Source organism: Chrysoperla carnea, chromosome 4 (genome assembly GCF_905475395.1).
Source record: "Chrysoperla carnea chromosome 4, inChrCarn1.1, whole genome shotgun sequence".
Lineage (NCBI taxonomy): Eukaryota > Metazoa > Arthropoda > Insecta > Neuroptera > Chrysopidae > Chrysoperla > Chrysoperla carnea.
Window position 1 is genome coordinate 59,246,652 of NC_058340.1, and position 20,085 is coordinate 59,266,736.

The 20,085-nt window shown below is 28.8% G+C and overlaps 2 protein-coding genes across 3 annotated transcripts in view; one reads left to right on the forward strand and one right to left on the reverse strand.

The window, feature by feature from the left end:
* The window catches only part of LOC123297607 (glycine N-acyltransferase), an 86,384-nt gene extending 71,228 nt beyond the window's left edge, over nt 1-15,156 (reverse strand). The window contains exons 1-2 of the mRNA XM_044879347.1: nt 15,118-15,156; nt 5,453-5,556 (exon numbers count right to left, since the gene is read on the reverse strand). Of these exons, the coding sequence (XP_044735282.1) occupies nt 5,453-5,554 (102 nt within the window). The 5' untranslated portion in view covers nt 5,555-5,556; nt 15,118-15,156. The remainder of the gene's footprint in view (nt 1-5,452; nt 5,557-15,117) is intronic.
* A 2,184-nt stretch (nt 15,157-17,340) lies between these two features.
* On the forward strand, nt 17,341-18,682 carry LOC123298471 (transmembrane protein 230). 2 transcript variants are annotated; one of them, XM_044880476.1, is made up of 2 exons: nt 17,341-17,453; nt 18,269-18,682. In XM_044880476.1, the coding sequence occupies exons 1-2, from the start codon at nt 17,432-17,434 to the stop codon at nt 18,631-18,633; spliced, it is 387 nt and encodes a 128-aa protein (XP_044736411.1). In that variant the 5' UTR covers nt 17,341-17,431; the 3' UTR covers nt 18,634-18,682. The 2 variants fall into 2 exon arrangements, with proteins under 2 accessions (XP_044736411.1, XP_044736412.1); XM_044880477.1 differs by lacking the exon at nt 17,341-17,453 and adding an exon at nt 18,123-18,199.
* Nucleotides 18,683-20,085: the final 1,403 nt, after the last annotated feature.

Sequence of the window (20,085 nt, forward strand, 5' to 3'; positions counted from 1 at the left end):
ATTAGTCCATTTTCGTTTGTCTGTCTGTCTGCCCGTCTGTCCGTCTGTCTGCCAACACGATAACTCAAAAACGAAAAAAGATATCAAGCTGAAATTTTTACAGCGTACTCAGGACGTACAAAGTGAGGTTAAGTTCGTAAATGAACAACATATGTCAATTGGGTCTTGACCTATGGGTCCGTAGAGATAAAACAAAAGTTTAAATGTAAAAAATCTTCCTTATAAAAAAATAAACAACTTTTTTTTGAAACATTTTTTCGTAAACATCACTGTGAGGGCGCAAATTAGGCGTAAATTTTATAGTATGTATTATATGGGCATATCAGTTACGTATGTGTGACATGTATGTATGTGTAATATGATAGAGTAATCAAGTAATCAACAGTGTCTATGCAAGGTATTTCCACAATTAACTCAGTCAATTGTTTGTTTTCACTTGTTTCTTTAGAAATCTGTTAAAAAATTTAAGTTTCTATCTTCAATGGTTTGCCAATTTCTGACGGTACGAACTTTGCACATAGGTATATAGCTTTATAATCATTGTTTCAAACTTTTCATATGTACAACGATAAAATATAGTTTCAGATTTTCAATTTATAAAGAACGAATCCTACAACTATAGCTTGAGAGAAAAATAGTTAGAAATTTCATTTGTAAATATTATAAACCACAAAATATAATTTTGGTGGAGGTTTAATGAAAAATGAAACTTAAAACTAAAAAGTTTACAAATAATTTTTTTTTAAAAGACGTGTTTTCAAATATTGGTTTCTAGTTAAATTTATTTAATCCGGTAGGTTAATATAGTTAACGATAATTAATGCCGCCACTTAAAAGTCGGATCAAAGTCAGTTATTAACAAGCCTTGGCAATTCATTGCTGATTGTTAAAATACAATAACAAATTACAAACTTGTATGATTAATCAATGGTCATAGCAGATTACAGATAGAATTGTCGAAATGAATGCTAGAGACAGCAACCCGTGGCGGCATAAAAAAGTCATCAGGAAGTCCTGGAGTACTTGGGCATCCTGTGACTAAAAAATATTTTGATTCACGATTAAAATAGTTACGTTTTTACCATTTTTACCACCTGCTTCGTAATTTCAATAACCTTGTACCAATAGCTTTAGACCAAATAAATTCTTGATAAATACCTCTACTACTCGAAAAATAGGGTGCATCCTGTGTTCAAATGAGGAAAAACATACCCTGATTTTTACGATGCCTTATTTTACTTATTAATACTATTTGAAATGAAAGCAGTGCGTAATCAAAGCTACTAAAATCTCGATTATTTAGGGCATTATTTGATTTTAAAAAAAAAATAGTTAAAATAACCACAAATTGCTTAACAAAGGCTAAATCATGGCCCTTGGCACACAATGTTACTATTGATTCCAAGGTCTATAAAATATCGTAATATGAGCAAATTGTTTTAAAAACCCAATTCCCATAAGATTGTTTGGAGTCCTTTATGAAAAGACATAAAGATAACTTTCAACAAAATAATTTTATTAAAATATTAATATTTACGCGGTTTGAGTTAATATAATAACATAGTTTACTTTACTTTGTCTATATATTATATTATATTCGCGAAAAGGTAGAATTAGTTTTAAAGGAATCATTTCGAATAATTTATATACAATTTCTCATACAATTAAAGATTTATACAATAAATTGTCTGACGTATAATAGATTTCCCAGAATTCTATATGCTTTAATGATTATTATACCTACATAATAATAATATATGTAACTTAATTTAATGTATAAATTGTTTTCTTGTGTAAAATCATTTCAAGGTTAAAAAGGTGATGTTAAATTGATCAATTTTAGTTACCATCCTAATCATCTTAATGAAATTATTTTTACTATAGTCATTTGGTTTAAAAAAAGGGGTTATCGGGAAAGTTTTCCGGGAGTTTTGCCACTATTATTTGACGATATCTTCTTCACGAGTCACTTTATAAGAAAAATATTTACATACAAAATTAAACTGGAAAAAATTCCTACAATTTATGTCTTTTTTTCATAAATTCAATAGTTTCAGCTATGCTGGTTATGATGAATAACTCGTGGCTATGCTGAATAACTCGTTCAAACAAGCTAATACCTCTCTTACCTCGCCGAATATTCGAAAAAATATTAAAAAATTATAGCTGTTAAAAAATTTTCTGCCGGTAGAACTCAATCGAATAATTAGTTTGTGTTCATTCAGGCATGGCTTCTAATAAAGGAATCTATTGTATTTGCGAAAATCTACAAACTGATGACAAAGTAGCTGAAGTTAAGCAAAATGGATTAAAACCACATTTAAAAAAACGTGCTGCTTACTCTAGCTGAAGTTGGAGTGGAAACGAGTTATTCCGCGAAAACTCGTATTAAGTAACACTTTGTGATCCTCGTCCGTCGAAACTATTGATTTCACGAACACAATTGTTGTTAGGGCATAAATTGTAGGAAATTTTTTCTAGTTCAATTTTATATGTGGATATTTTCATTTGTTATGAAAAAGAACATAATTTTCTACGTAATTCACGGGCGGTGACAATCTTAAGACGGCTCTGGATTAGTATAAAATTAGCTTCATTTTATTAGCATATTTCGGGTCACTCTACTAAATGAAAAGGCAAGATTTCATAACAATTGAATGATTTGCTGATAATAATTGAATCACGAAAATATTCAGGTGAATGAACTTTCTAGGATTAATATAAAGATTTTTTTATGTAAGAAAGACCGATATTAATTGCACACAAAGAGCATTTACCTTATTTTATTACATTACATAAACAATTAATATTAATTAATTGCATGTTAATTAAATAAACCTTTTAATTGTGTTATGAATATAAATTGTTTCACACTTTTTTTTTATTTCTCTTTCCTTATTCGTTCGTTTACCTAGCATTTGTAAGTATAAAGCTAGCGTGCATTTTTTGGAATTACAGTTAAACCTGGGTGAGGGAGTCATTTTTACCCTCTTAAACTTTTATAAGTGAGAAATAGGATCCTCTCTAATAGAAAAAGTCCTTCCTTTTCCTTCTTTTCCCTCGTGAATTTCTATAACTGGGACTGCTGTTTGACTGTACCTCTACAAGCGGCATTCGAGCGTTTTTAAAATTTTCTAATTAACATTGTTTTTGTCTAAAATCTATATCCAATAAATCCATTCCGTAGCCAAAAAGAAATTTTGGTCCCTTTAACTATAACTTATCATCCAAGTTCGGCTATATTTGCATAAGTAGTCCAATAACTCTGTACATGAAGGTTATGTAAGAAGTTTTCTTTTTTATTTGCACTGGCAGCTTTAAATTGATGAATATTTGCCGTTAAAATGCAGTTAAAATTAAATTTGATACGTTTTTTTTACTAAATATGGTCGCCTTAAAGCTTATGAAGACTTTCGTGCGTCTAATTGATCTTATACAAGATTAATGATGTACTCTGTTACCACATCAGAAAATTAATTTGGGTACTCCGACAACCAATTATCCTCATTTATATAAACAAAAGTTAATTTGGCTTTTTATTTGTTCACGGGCGTGATACCTGCCCACTTCGCTTTAGTTGATATCAGACTTAACATCATGTTATTTTATTTGGTACTCTACTTGGGTATAGATGAAAATATTCAATTATCCATCGCAATTTTCACACCCCACCTTTCCACCCCCCCCGGAGATTAAAAATACATAAATCTTTGAAGCTGGTTATATATCGTGTTAAAATTTGTGCTTAATCAATGCGTAAGTCTTTAAATTTGAAGCATATTCTCTCTCGGGCTGTTTACTATCTTTATACCAAATTTCATTAAAATCGGTTAAGTAGTTTAGGCGTGATTGCGTAACATACAGACAGACAGAGTTATTTTGAGTGAGGATACGGACATAATTGGTTTCGATACGAGGAATCGAACAAGTAATCAAGCATAAATACTCATAGGAATTTTGAGGGTATGTCCAATGGGCTTCATGAAAATAAGAGAAGTAACATATTTTTAATTAAAAAATCCTATATTTTCATACAAGTTTATCGTACATTTCTGTACCAAAGATTAAAAGAACGATTTTCTATCCTTGTTATTAACCCAAGTATATAACTCTATACATGAGGCTTTAGATTATACATTCAGTATTATAAAATGATCAAGTAATTAAACACCTAAGCTAACGTTTAGCAGGCAACTGTGTTCGTAATAAAATTAATTAAGTTAGTAATTTATTCAAGATAAATAATGTAACTACATATTGTGTATCGATAGTAAAACTAACATCATTTATTAAGGTAGTTTGGTCATAACGCCACTTTTCCTAAGAATTAACTGAAATTAAATTAAAGTGATAGTCTAGGTGTTTTAAATTTATCAAAATTAAATAAAATCATTCAATCGATTATGAAGCAAGATATTTATAATAACAGTGTATATAATTAACATACAACAGATCGATAAAGTATAAAAAATTCATAATTTCGAGGACATCTTAAAGATCGTCTTAGGTATGCTCGAAAATACTTTAATAAAACACTTAGACGAGGAAATTTAACACAAAAAACGTCAAGAAAATTTCTAAAGTAAGATGCAGTTTTTTGCATTCGGTTCTCGAAGGTATTTATAAACTTTGTGAACATTTCAAATTATGGGGAGATAATTTTCCTCGTTTGTTCATTTAAAAATGCATTTTAACAATGCTGAATATGGTTACTCAGGGGTGTTTGGGGTCTCTGAACACGAATCCGATGTTGAAAAAATTCCTCGAAGTACCTGGGAACCTGGCCATCCTGATTATACCCACTGCGTCTAAGTATTATGTAAAGTAACTGGACTTTTTTCATAAATAGTGCGTGTAATCATGTATACAGGGTGGCTTGTGACTCAATAAACACAGCTTCAGAGCGTTTTCTGCAGACAATTTTGATTTCGAAGATGCCTTATGTACTTATGTCAAAAACAAAATAATTAAGGAGTTATATGCACCATTAAATTTAACCAATAAAGTCATTGTTGAGTAAAGTTGCCTAACACAAATTTAATGGTTCAAAATGTCACCTCCGCTGCCACACAACACATTATTGCTTTTCTAGTTATTGAAGACGCAACTCTCTGAAGAGCATCTGGGCCACTATATAAGCATATTTTTATGAATTTGACTATAACGGCCATACTTCTTTATTGTACATCTTTGAACTATACTCTAGAAATGTGGTTCCTTCGACAGTCTCATTACTGTTTAAGATGTCTAAGGTGTTCATAACATTTCTTTTAGGGTGAAGAGCCATATATCACGGAAAAAAAAGAAGTGAAGCGAAAACAATCGATTAAAAATTATTTAAGCTCCCCATAATTTAATCTTCCCTAAAATGTTGGTGAAAATTAAAATTCCTGAGGTTCAAAAATAATAACTATAAAAAAATATAATTTTTATGTTTATTAATTTAACTTACTTTTAAAGAATGGGGTAAAAATTGTTCCAGAAACTCTAAAATACTAGGAAATTCGTCTTCATGTACCAATCGAAAATTTTTTCCTTCAGGCAACAATTCCATAGCTAGAACAAAACAAAAAAAAATTTAAACTTCACAGTATTTCAAATCAATATATTTCTTGAAATTTTTATAAATCTACAGGTAAGATATTCCGTTCTCGGTATGCCTAGGGTAGCGGATTCTATTCCCGCCGTCACAACCAAAATTAATTTTAATACTAGTTGCGATTGGCTGGTATATTGCATGGTATATGCATGATGGAGGTGCATTCAGCCTCTGAAAATAATTGAGGAGCTGACAATGAAATTATCAACGGAAAAGTTGGTAAAACACATATATGGTAGCTGGTAGCACAATGGTCTCTATAGCCTAAGTGTGTCCTTCGTGGACAGCCAATATAACCTCTCCTAACCTAAAGTACAGGTAAGATTGTGTATGAGATTCGCAGTTCGTTGCTAATTTTATTTTAATTTTTATCTTATCTTGTTCGTTTCTTGTTTTCTAAATCATTAATCATTTACGTGACGAGGGAGTAGGCTCAAGTGCAAAAAATGAAATTTAGCGTTCCGTATTTTATGGATAGCTCCCTCGAGCGTAGCTAAGTAAAAACGACGTTCTATTAACATCGAATCAAAAAGCTCGTTTTCATTATGAGGTCATCAAAGATTATCTTACAATATTAACAATTTTAAAACTAAAGCATTATTTTATTAATAATAAAGGTGAACTTTATTCATGCAATAAAATTAAATGTGCTTGCATTAAATGCAGCTGTATCAACAATCAACATAACGAAAGAGATAGTTATGCCAATGCAATGCAGTAGAACACTATTATTGGTGTAGGTATACTATATGGGAGACACTTTTTATATTGTACAGATATGACGTCATTAGTCTATATGTGTTTTATATTTTAAAAAATATTGCGCTAAAAAGTACATTTTAATTTAAATAAAAATTCTAGGAAACAAATTAAAAATAGTTTTCCGAATCATAAACTATTTTTTAATTCAAATTGTTATTATTATTATCCATTTTTCTTTAAAAATTTAATTAATAAATAAATATTAAACCTGCGAAAAATTACTCTTTACATATAACTTTTCATGTACCAATATGTAGATTAAAAGACACTAAGTATTAGGCTAGTTTCCTTTCACAGGAAAAAAGTTGTTAAACTCGAGTGAAAAGTTTCGACAAAATTCAACAAGTTTTTAATCGAAATTTACTTAAAAATTTAAACTGCTCGAATCTGCCACATCTAAATTTGCATTATTTTTTCATTGCACTCAACAATATTGTAGCCTGCCAACCCCAAATGGTACTAAATTTAAATGACTAGGCTAGGAGAAGTTAAACGTTATCGATCCATTCTGATTTTCCTAGCTGTTTCATTAAATGGCTAAATACATTCATGTCGTCAATGGCGCCGTTTAGTAAAAAGGCTAGGCTGTTAATTGGACAGCTAATTAAGCTAATTGGCTGCGACAAATACACGAAACTAGGTCTTTTTTATACTTTATCAGCCTGTTGCATGTTAATTATGTGTACTTTAAGGATAAATATCTCACTTTAAAATTAATTGAAAAACTTCATTTTTTTTTTACAAATTAAATACACCTAGATTAACAATATATTTTAATTTCATAAAAGTGGATGTACGATCAAACTACCTAAACAAACATTTTTCAAATTTTCCACAAATATTGATATATTTGGAAAGAGGAGACGGTCGAATATTTTAATAGAATTTCATCAAAAATATTTTTTAAAAGCTTAAAAAAGTAGAATAATAATGATTAAAACATATTTAGATAAATACTCCATACATAAAAACTTTTGTCGTTATTATCAAAAACAAAAGCCTTATTTCCTGTTCTAATAACAAAATAATATGGCATAAAATATAATGAAAACTTTATCAACTAACAATATTGTTACGAACGCGCCATGGCAACAATAATAATATATAACAGCTGTTGGTAGGTGTGTGTGTGAGTGTGTATGTACCATGGTGACATAGTGATGGTAATGAACATCGGAAGAACAGTGAGGAAAAATAGGAGAATGGTTGCTGTGCATGTAATTAATTTTAATTCTGATAACCCAATATGAACAACATTTATATCGGGTGTCACATGAATAACGGTAATAAGTATAGAGTCGTCCATAAATCACGTAAAAGAAGCAAATAGCGCTGAATTTACCGGCTGGCATTTTCATTTGGTCCAGTTCTGACAATAACATCCATGAGAAAACCATATCAGTCTCAATATCATGTCAACCGATTTCGATGATTCCTTTTTTAGAGACAAATTAGTGAGTGTACTTCAGATTCACTAAACATCACACAAAGAAACTTTTAACAAAAAAACAACTGACTTCAAAAACTAACTGTTCCAAAACAAATTAATATGCACTAAAAAGTAAAAAATAACGATAACTTAATGTAGTTACTATAATTGTTATTTTTGAAGTTGCTGTCAGCCAAGTTAATGTAGCAAACTGTTCTGTCACAGTTGTTTCCTTATATTATCGTTATTTATTATGCTTTTTAAGAAATATTTGAAAATTTAATATAAATTAAAATATCAATATTTTACGATATCAATATATTAGTTATCGACGATAATTTTACATATCGATAATCCTATTTTAATATATTGATATTGAAGTTATCTTTAGCCATCCTTAAAGATAAGTTATAGCACTAACAGCTGTTGGTAAGAGACAAGGTATGCGACAAGGAAGATTAAACGATAGATCGTCTGCTGTGTCTATTACCAGCACTGGAAAATGACGTTCTAAAGTTTTGAGGAAAATTCTTCTAAATGCCTGAAAGAAGTAGAAAAGAACATTGAGGGAATAGTGAGCTGAATATAAAGCTGGACATACTTCAAGGTGACGATTTAAGAAGGTTTTATCTGTTTTCTAAAACAGAGCAGCACAAGGAACGTTTAATACCCGAGGAAGTGTTGGCATTCAGACCAATCCCTCCAATCGATGGTTTTCAAAATATCGAAAGTTTGAAGTTTTCAAAATGTCGAAGCATTAAGATTTAGAGGAAATCATTTCTACGAAGAAATGCACTTTATAGATGACTAAAATAACGTTTATTGTTGAACATTTTCATAATATATAAAAAAAATAGAAAAAAAGCTTGCGTCCGTTTGTTTTAATTTTCTTTAAAGGAAAAAAAATTTTTAGGTCAGTTGGTCCAGAGAGGATTTCTATATTAAAAATGGCAACTTAAACAGTTCAAGTTTAAATGGTTGCACCGTAATGTATATTATGGAATCCAATATTTTGCCTGGTTTTAAAGAACATTAATAAGTGTCTATAAGCATTCACAATTTTTTAGAAGTTTCTAAAAAAGAGAGTTTTAGAGGCAAGTTCTTTTTTCCACACAGTGCGGGCAAGTTTCTAAGTACTATTGTTACGTAACAATATTTTCATGAGATTCTAAAATACTGAGCACAATGATCTCAAAGTACTGTTTCATTGCACACTCTGTATATACACACACACGCACACACATACACGTAGATATGACGTAAGTATTTCGATAAATAAATATTTTTATGTCAAATTCAAGCATTTATTTAAAAAAAAAAAAAAAAACAAACAAACTGCCTTTGTATTTATTCGTTTCCTCTTATAAATACGCTAAGAAGGTTTTTCATGGAAATAGAAGAAAACATCACACTACAATAAGCGTACAATGCATACAAACTATATATCCAATTTATTTTAGGTGGAAAATAAAAAATTTATTTCGGGTAGGACTCAAACACAACAATCTCGGAGATCAAAACATCTGAGTTTTCATCCAATTAAAAAATAATAAGGATTTATTATATCAAAATGTAATTACATCAAATAATATACATTTATAAATTGAAAATTGGTTTTCAAATAAATATTTTAAGCCTTATGAGAGCAAAAAAAAATTTTAAAACAAAAGGTTCTCGATTTTCATACTCTTCGGGTGCGGAACTCTAAACTTGCACTTGAAATATATCTAAGAACTCCCCGTTAGATAACCTTTTTCCTAAGAGCCTTCTCCAAAATTTACCGATTTTGAGAATCATCGCTTATTTTTTAGTTGTTCCGGGTACGGAACCCTAAACTCGCACTTGTAACATTACTAAGAACACTCTTCATAAAATTACCTTTCAAACGAAACAAAAAAACTAAAATCGGTTCATCCGTTAGGCGCTACGATATCACAGGCAGACAGACGCACACACATAGCGGTCAAACTTATAATACCCCCTTTTTTAGTTCGGGGGTTAATATAAAACTGGCAGCTTATAAATGCCAAGTCTCAAAAAAAAAAGAAGGGGTGGAATTGAAAAACCTATAGATAGGAAAACCTTTTCTAAATTTCCAACCTTTTAAGAGATTTTCTTGAGACTTCATTAAAATATGGTGAATAAAAAGTGAAAACAACAAGCGTTTTCGAAAAGCGTTTTCGTTTACTTTGTATAGATATCCAAAGCGAAATATCACTCACTCAATGACGATTGACTGACTGCAACTCATTCGAATAACTGCTAGTTTATAATAACTACTAATTATAAAAAGGTAAATCTAACGATTATACCTATCAATTTTAAAATAATAATTGATAGGTTATAAATAATAATAATCAAATTAAATAGTTTTTAATTGTATCGTTTAATCATTTTTAATAATAATTGTATTATCATGTCAGGCAAACAAAATTATTTAATTGAACGTCATATGATAAAAAATTCATTAAATGATTTAAAATTTAATTTATCGTATATGGAAATTAAAAAAACGTCAATGAAAATTGTTTAATAACATTCATTTATTTAAATTTTTAGGAAAAAGTTTAAATAGTCCCCGGGACAGCATCCTTTTTGTTAAATTATTAATACGTACTTGAAACTTCGAGAGTAGATTCTTTTTGGTAAGTCTACTTTCTCTCTACGTTTTTTTTCGAAAGCGCTTCGTTTTCACGATAACATCATATTTAAGCTATGGATTTAAAAAACGCAGCAAGGACAGTATTATCGGACACTAAGACCACTTGTAATTATTAAAGAATAAAATATTTTGTTTGATAAAAATACTACACCAATGAGTTGGTCTACCACCTCGAACATACCGTACTTAAATATGACGTTATCATGCTCATCTGAAAACGCAGCATTTTCGAATAAAGTCGTAGAGGGGAAGTTTTGTTGACTCGTCAAAAGCAATAATACAATAAATAAGCCGGGAAAAAGTATCGAAAAACTAAGAATAGGGAGATAGCCCCGATTTTAATGAAACTTCGAATCCGATGTCAGATTAGAAGAATTCTGTCACGTATTCCAAAAATCGTGCCATTTTTCACACGAAATTCCACTTTTTGGCATAAAAACGGCAAACAAAGTATTTATTGTCCAAACTGCTAACTAGGAGATATTTTTTGTCGATAATTACGAATCTAATGTCAGATTAACGGATTCATTTAACAAAAAAAGTGCTGTCCAGCGGACTTAAAAAGATACACTTCGAGGCGACCTTAAATCTCATCTCACTTCTGCTTTCAGAATCATTAATACAACAATAATAAAATTTTATATTAAAATTTGTTTCTGAATATGTCACACAAGTATTTTGCAAAATATTAATCGGATAAATTAACAAATCTTGTATAAGTAAAGAATTTTTTTTAATATTTTGATAAGACAAAATTATCTTATTTGCAAAATTTTTCAATCTTTTGTCAGATAAAAGCCTTACTTAAGAAATAAATGAACCTAAAATTCAAAATCAAATTCAAGGCCACTGTTATATGACACTTTTTTGAATTCAACAACTCCGATACATTTTCTGGATAGATATTATGAATTAGTTATCATGAATGTATCATTAACGATATATAAGTCTGTTAATTATCGATTTAAATTTTAAGAAACGAATGCTATTTTCATTGAACATCCTGTACATATATATGATGTTAAGTTTCGAATTTCTTTGAAATTTCAAAGAGCTTATTTTATTAATGTTCGTTTTGCCAATGTCTTCCTACTATCTATGCAATTTTTTACTAAACCCTGTTCTTATCCGTAAGCTACAACTATACATAATATATAATACAGAAAATATAATCAATAATATCGATAATATTTCATTATACAACTATTTGAACTAGAAAATACATATTGATCTATTATGTATGAAATAACTTTGCAAAAACATTTATACACATAGGTATGTTAACAATTACAAATATACATTTAAACAAGTGAAAACAAACAATTGACTGAGTTAATTGTTGAAATACCATGTATAGACAGTATTGATTAGGCAACTGTTTATTTTTTTAATTCATATAAGTAATGCAATTTGCAATCTCACGGGTAAACAATGATGCCTACAAAAAAATATTTCAAACACAATATGTGACAATATTTTTACAGGAATTTATTACATTTACGTCATACAAATTGCCTAGTTAACTACAAAACAGCCAGACTACTCTAAAATTATATTTTTAATGTAATAAAGCGTGTTTTTTAGTTTTTGCTATAATTTACTGTTATTATTCTTGATTCTTTAATTCCAATCCCAATGTTATTACTCGACACGCGTTATAATTTTTGAAACATCTGTGCACTATTAAGGACTCCGAGGAGTAAAGGAGTGCAATTTTTTCAATTGCTTGTGGGTGGAATTTTTAAATCAAGACCTGTACAAATACGCTAATCCGCACATACTTTTGTAAGCCCATACAGTAAACACCTCAATGTGCAGTTACTAAAGCTTAAAAAATACAAATGTGTCTACTTTTATTCAAATCACACTATATCTAATGCAATAATACAGAATAATGCATTTTTCGATAAATTACATATTAACGTGAAGTTAATTTGTAGTTATTTCAAACATGTAAAAAATAAATGACTCAATGTTAACCGATGCGATGGAACAAAATCAATAGAACTCTATATTAATGAATTTTCAATTATTTTTTATGAATTCTAAGAATTATGTTTCCGTGGGTATTATATGGTAGTGTAAAAACTGTAAACAATTAAATATTTTTATAAGAATGATTAAATTCTGTTTATATTTTTTGGATTTCATTATAATAACACCCTCATTAAGGAAGTTAATATATTCACCCCAAAAATCAATATTAACAAGTGAAAACAAACAATTGACTGAGTTAACTGTTGAAATCCCAAGTGTAGATAGTGTTAATGACCCAATCGTTTGTTTTTTTACGACATGTAAATAAAGATATCATCCACTCTCAGATAGCCACACACATGTAACTGATATTCCCATATAAAACACTAAAAAATTTGCACCTAATTTGCTCCCTCGCGTTTAAACAGTGATGTTTACCAAAAAATGTTGTTTATTTTTTTATAGGGAATATTTTTTATATTTAAACTTTTGTTCTATCTCTAACGGTTTACAAGATGGGTCCTACGGAACCAATACCCAATTGTCCTATAAAAAGTTGTTGCTCATTTACTTAATTTTGTCATAATCTTAATTTTTGTTAACCTAGTGGTGGATTTACAATTAGGCTAAGTAGTCTTTAATTTTCGAAAGTAAAGAAATAGTGGTAAAATACTTTTTGGCTAAAAATTAAAGTAAACGACCAATTTCGGGTAGAGACACCTGTAAAGGGCCCTTAGGGTGGGTGGCAGGTTAATAAGGACTAAAAAAGATGTGCGCAAACTGTCTAAATTCAGGTGGCAAAATTGCAATATCCTTCTGGAGGCAAATATGTAAATTCGTCATTGTTTTAAACGCCAATTTTAAACGCGAAGATCAACACCGACGTTAAACAAAATTCACGAAGTGGGTATGTATACCGAAATCTTATCGAAGCTTTAGCACTTAAAATTATTTACTCAATTTAAATATAGCCTGCGAAAAACTGACACAGATTATACTTGAGGGACCTCTATATCCTTCTTAATCAGTCGGTGTTATAATTGTCAAATGAAATACAGTGGATGTAATAATTTTATTATAAAGAAATAATTACAAGATTTACACTAACAAGGTTACGAAAAAGCAAAATCGTATACATAATTAGGTAAACATTGATTATATGATTAAAGAATACGGGAAGCCGTCACTCAAACTTATTTAATTACCTACATACTCCATATATTTTTATATTTTGACTATATAATTCATACCTATATTCAATGAATTTGTTAGCTTTATAGTCCGTAGGTCAGTGACAAATCTACATTAACAATCTCTCAAGCCATTATAGAGTAGTATCGTTAGTCAAAAATAAATCATGAATTTTAAAAAAACTTAAAATTTATGTAAAAATATACTTAAATATTCTGATTTCGAGTCATAAAAGTACATTTTTCTTTTAAAATATTAAAATTAAAAATCGTAATTTTTAAACTGTATATCACGTGACCTAAAATGCGGGTAAGCCCTGCTGTGATGTCATAGCGGTATGAGTCATAGACCATCAGTTAGTTCAATGTAGACAGCTGGGTATAATATATACATAGATAATAAATATTTATATTTTTTATAATCAGATGTCTATGAATATATCTGTCAAACTTATTTGTGTTTTTTCGTATCGTGATACCCATATTACGTCATCAAATTGGATGCCCTCGTTTTTGACAGTTTAAAAAAAGTTAAAAATTTAATTTAAGTTTGTTGAAATACCATGCACAGACAGTGTTGATTACTCTATCACATAACAGATACATAACTGATATTCCCATAATGCAAACATACCATACAATTTACGCCTAATTTGCGCCCGCTCGGGTAAACAGTCATATTTACGAAAAAAAGTTTCAAACAAAAGTTAGTTATTTTTTATAAGGAATATTTTTTACGTTTAAACTTTTGTTCTATCTCTAACGGTTTAGACCCAATTGACCTATTTTGCTCATTTACGAATTCGACCTCACTTTTTACGTCCTGAGTACGCTATAAAAAATTCATCTTGATATCTCTTTTCGTTTTTGAGTAATCGTGATGACAGACGGACAGATAAACGACAGACGACAAACAGACAACCAGAAATGGACTAATAAGGTGATTTTATGAACACCTATATCAAATTTTTTTGCTTAGCATCAATATTTTTAAGCGTTACAAACTTGGGACTAAACTTAATATATCTTGCATATAACATATATTATGCATGGTATAAAAAGTATTAACATTTATTTAAAAGTATCTAATTAATATTTGTATTCAAATATAAGTAATTTTAAATTTAATTAATTAATTAACCGTTACCTATAATTACAACGTATTATATTTTTTTTTAATTAAAATAATTCAAAATAAATTCTGTATAGTCCAATAATTTGTACAAATATCTATAAATTTTTCAAATATTTAGATCAATTAAATATTTAATGTGAAAAAAAAAAAAAAAAAAAAAAAAAAAAAAAAACGTTTTTTATGTACCGGTAAAATCTAACCCTTCTTTACTCAATAGAATAAACCTAGAACTCATATTGTATTGCAAAAATTTTACAATAAATGTTAATATTACAGGTAAAAATTATTAAAAATGTATACCAAAAATAAAATTACACATAAAAACTATTAAAAATTTATTTTATAGATAAAAAAAAATATTACCTTAGCACCCGACGATAATCGACGGATGCAAAATTTATATATTAAATCCCAGTTGCAAATAAATATTACAATTAAATATTTATATATAAAATTAAAACTATTATATTGAATTAATATTTGAAGAATAAAAATTCAATAATTAAATAACACTCAACACAAAAACCAGCTGCTATTTTTTTTTTTTAATATTAATTTTCAACCCCCGATTATAACAACGTGGTAGATTTTGTATGAAGATGTCGGATTCGCGAAAGCTACACACGAACTGACAGGACAGGGTTGTGCCGGCGCCCCTGTGTACTGCGGTACAGACTGCAACCCTTACAAGTGCATTACAAAGCTCCTCACTGTATAATTATTGTATTATAACATTTTGTATATAATCATTTTCAGGGATGTATTTTAGTAATTTTTATGTTCAAAAAAAAATGTTTTAGGAAATATTCGCAAATGATTATAATTCTTTTATTTAATTGGAAAGTGGTGAAGAAATAATTATGAAAATTATTTAAAAGATTTAAGTTTTTAAACAGAAAAACAAAATGAAACTTAGTAGATTCTGGAACGAAATTGGTGTCTCGGAAAATGAAGTCAAAATGAATGTCTACCTAAAATCATAAAAAACATTTTGTTTTTTCAAGAAATATGTGTAGGTATGTGTTCATGTGTCTTTAACGCCAAATTTTTGGTAATTCCTGAATAAATTATTCGATTGATTTGAAATTTTATCTATAAAAAATTTGCCCTTTGCAGTTAAATCGGGCCAAAGCCACGGAAAATTTTGAGGGTGGTACACATGAAATTTGGAATATCTTATAGATTATTTCCCTGGGTCCGCGATATCTCCATTATTATTTTATCAAATTCCATTATTAACTCCTCATTTTAAAACTTATCGCACTTGTATTTATCGTGGCAAAAAACAGACTTACGTTTCTAAAAATTTATCGCACCGATTTGGTGCGTATCAATTTGCTTTTTAAGTAATAATTTTGTTCAGTATTTGTATATCATATCTAAAAAAAAATTGCCTATACGCAATAAAAAGAAAGTAAAATTTGTATTACTTATATATTATATTGCTAGCCTGTTTTTAACCACTGGTACCGCACTTCGATTGTGAATTTATCCAAAATAAAAGTTTGATAAGTAAGTACACTTGAATTTTCTTTGCATGTTTAGTTTACATTCATATTGGTCTTAAGACCTCGCAACTCGCAAGTATCGTAGATATCCATTTCGGTAAATTGAAAAATTCAATCTTTTTTTGTAACTTTCATCAACATCGTACAATTGGAAGTCTTAGAAAATATAGTCGTTCAAGACATCATCTACAAATTAGGGCAAACATGAGCGTTAGTACATAGCATAAAGTGCATTGTCAAAAACGAAAAAACGTCCAGATAAAAGGAAATATACGAATTCTTTATCCAAAACTGGCACACTTCTCAGTTTTTACCTTGAAGTTTACAAAAATTTTTGTCAATATCAAAATAATCACATTACGAATATTGCCGAGATCGAATAAATTATGAGATTCTTTAATGTCAAAAGAAGAAGAAAAATAACTCAAAAAAGACTATCAAGTTGGAAAATTAATATTTGTAATAAAAGTTATTCTCTTTTCTGTTTTAAAATATTATTCTGTTCCAGAATCCGAAAAAATATTCAAAAAATTACTATATTATAATATCAATTTTTATAATAAGCTCTTATTATTTTGATCTTCAATTCAATTATCTTATTAGTTTGTGGACTACAGTGGTCACAGAACTAGATAAACTGACATAAAATTAAAAAATAAAGATATCGAATTTAATTAACTTGTACAAATTATTCGTATAAAAGTTGTTACATAACTTATCGATACAAAGAAACAGGTGTTTTCTTATAACTTAAAAGTTCTCTTTTTAGTTACTACTTCTCTTTGTTTGCGGTATATTTAAATCATAAATTTTTAATTTATGATTAAAAAAAGAAAACAAAGTAAAATAGAATTTGAAAACAAAATTCAGTTCAAATTGTTATAGGATACGTATCTGAAAAATTACTGCAGCGACGCAATATGGAGTGTCGGATATACGCCGGCGTCATTACTGATTTGAAAACATCGATTGATTTGAATTCTGCTTTAACATGAAACTCTATGTAAGCAATTTGTTTATATAAATATCTAACTAATAATACTGTGATTTGTTAACATATCAAAATAGAAATGTGCCTAATTTTCAAAAAATTTTAAGATTTTAAGTGTAATTAAATAAATTTTATATACAAATATATTATTTATTCTATATTAAAATAAGTATTTCGTATGTGGCGCTCATGTTCTGCAGGTAAATTTGAATATTTTTAAATCAGCAAATCTTTAATAAAATTAATAAAACTGAAAATTCATTTTTTAAAAGCTGTAAATAAACAAAAATTTTTTGAAAAGAAACACCAAAAACAGTTGTTTATATTTGATCGCCAACATTGATTGAAACCGTAGACATAGAGAATGGACTATGCAATACCCTAATAAAATTGATCACCCTTTAGGTTCTAGAAAGAGAAGAAGACAATCGTGCGTTCAATACCCGTCTCTTTTTCGTAGATCTGTGGCATAGACTTAAAGAATATCTACAGGCCGCACGATCTATTTGTCTTTCTCACCCATTTCTGCGCATATGTACTTAACAACTAGATTGGGAACGCTTAGTCCATTCTCTGTGTCTATGATTGTAAAACTTTGTCCTTGCAACAAACTCATCAACTTATATTAAATATAGACTAACAGTGCTTACAAGAAAATTTCCTTGCCTAATATAGATTATCAGTACACCGTGGACCTTAGATACTTTTCCAGCTAAAGTTTTTGACCATGAAAGTTGTTTGAGCTATTAAGAACAAACAATCAAACATAAAGATATTTTTCGGGTAATATATACACGACTATATTTACTGATATAGTCTCTGCACACGACTGTATCCATTAATACAAACAACTAGCTATCTAAAATTGGTGTAGAAATTTGTGATATATAAAATCGAATATTGGCTAACTTGCTTGTCAAAACTTTAAAAGAATGTTTATAAATTGGTAAAAATTTGTAAACAAATACATTAATAGAACTATTATTTTAATTGTTAATTATTTTGAATTTTTCAGATAGAAGAGGTTCATTAAAAATGTCACGAAGACGAGCAGCAGATCATGATCATATTAATTACACAAAATTATCAACATCTGACAATGAATTCGTCGATGCGCAGTTTGTGCCTGCACCACAAAAAGTTCCATGGAAAGCAATAATATTGGCTGGATTATTATTTTTTGGCGGTTCCACTTTGTTAATTGTTGGTAGTTTAATTGTGAGCGGTCACATTGATGTGAAATATTCGGATAGACTGTGGCCAATGATTGTTTTAGGTGTTCTTATGTTCATTCCAGGTGCATATCATGTACGCATTGCGTATTATGCGTATAAAAAATTTCCAGGATACTCTTTTGATGATATACCCGAATTAGATTAGCCAAATTTTAAAAAAATTATTTAGTCTGTAATAATATATTTTTAAATCGTTACGCATACTTAAATACATAATTTTATTAATAAGAGTTCTTTATTTATTATAAATTAAAATTTCCATTTTTTTTAAATGAAAGATATTATGGAAATGATTTTAATTTGATTTAGTTTTATACAATTATTTTTTATCAATTTATTTTATCTTCCTTATCCAAGATGATTAATTATTCCTAATATGGCACAATTGTTTCATTTTTTTTTATAAAAGCTCTTGTGCGAACAAAATTTGCAGATAATACGGATGAAGGTCTTTATTGTAACAAATTATTAAAAAAATTCACCTTTCCCAGCTTTTTTATTTGCAAGCATTTAGGTGTAATGTCGTATGCCAGATCATTTATTTCGATTAACAGTGGCGAAAGGCAATCAATTACTAGGTAAAACACGATATTCCGGATATGTAGAATAATTAGGTACCAAAAAATAGGTGTCAATAAAGGAAATAATGAAAGTCGACGAACTATGTTAAGTGGGGGTATCATGAAATCGATTGATGTAGTAATCATTTAAATCGATCCCTTCGTTTGGCTTCGAGAGCGCCACAAAGGACTAAACATACATATATAAGCTGAAAATGAAAACCGAAGAACTCTGTTAAGTGGGGTATCATTAAATAGGTATTTGAAAATTCTAACTAAAAAGCACACCGACTTGAATCTTCCCAATAATGGGTCTCGACTGTTAAAATTGATACGTAAACAACTGGACTTGTTTTTTTCTTTTTAGTTTTTATTTAACGCAGTCGGGTTTTCTGATTTTTTTAAATTTATTCTACATTTTTAAAAGATTATATCCTTTCAGAAACTTGTCTTTCAATTCAAATTCAAAGTATTTAAATAAAACAAATATCTTAATGTCGGTAGGTATCGAAGCAAACTAAAAAGTATTTAAGTAAGTACATGAAAAGCATAAAATTATTAATTACTATAAAATGTTAATGAAAGGTTCTATTGCTCCCTCCAATAATGACTAACTGATACACCTTAGAGAAAATCTTCACAGCGACGTAATCAAGAAATCTCTTAACAGGATAGTAAAAAAAAAAAAAAAATGTTTTAAAATCTAAAAAATATTGTATTTTTAAGGACTTTTTAACAAAACTCAGTTCATTTGAATTGATTTTAAAAAATAAAAATATATTTATATTACACAAACATTTCAGTAACAAAAAAAAACGAAATAACTTTGCAAATTCTATATATAAGTATTTCTATTTCATAATTTGAATCAATTATGATATTTATTAATTTTATTTTTCTTCATTTTTTATTTTTATAATAAAATTGTAATTCTCAACAAAACTTTTATTCCTTAATTCTAATCTAAACATTATAAAAATATTTATAAAGAATACACATCCTTTATGAACAGTCGTAAGCTTATTCGGCGACAACCA

Bases quoted from the DNA above. Each gene is read 5' to 3' on its own strand.
- LOC123298471 (XM_044880476.1), top strand. From the start codon at position 17,432: ATGTGGCGCTCATGTTCTGCAG. The intron at 17,454-18,268 runs GTAAATTTGAAT...TGAATTTTTCAG, and splicing joins GTGGCGCTCATGTTCTGCAG to ATAGAAGAGGTTCATTAAAA.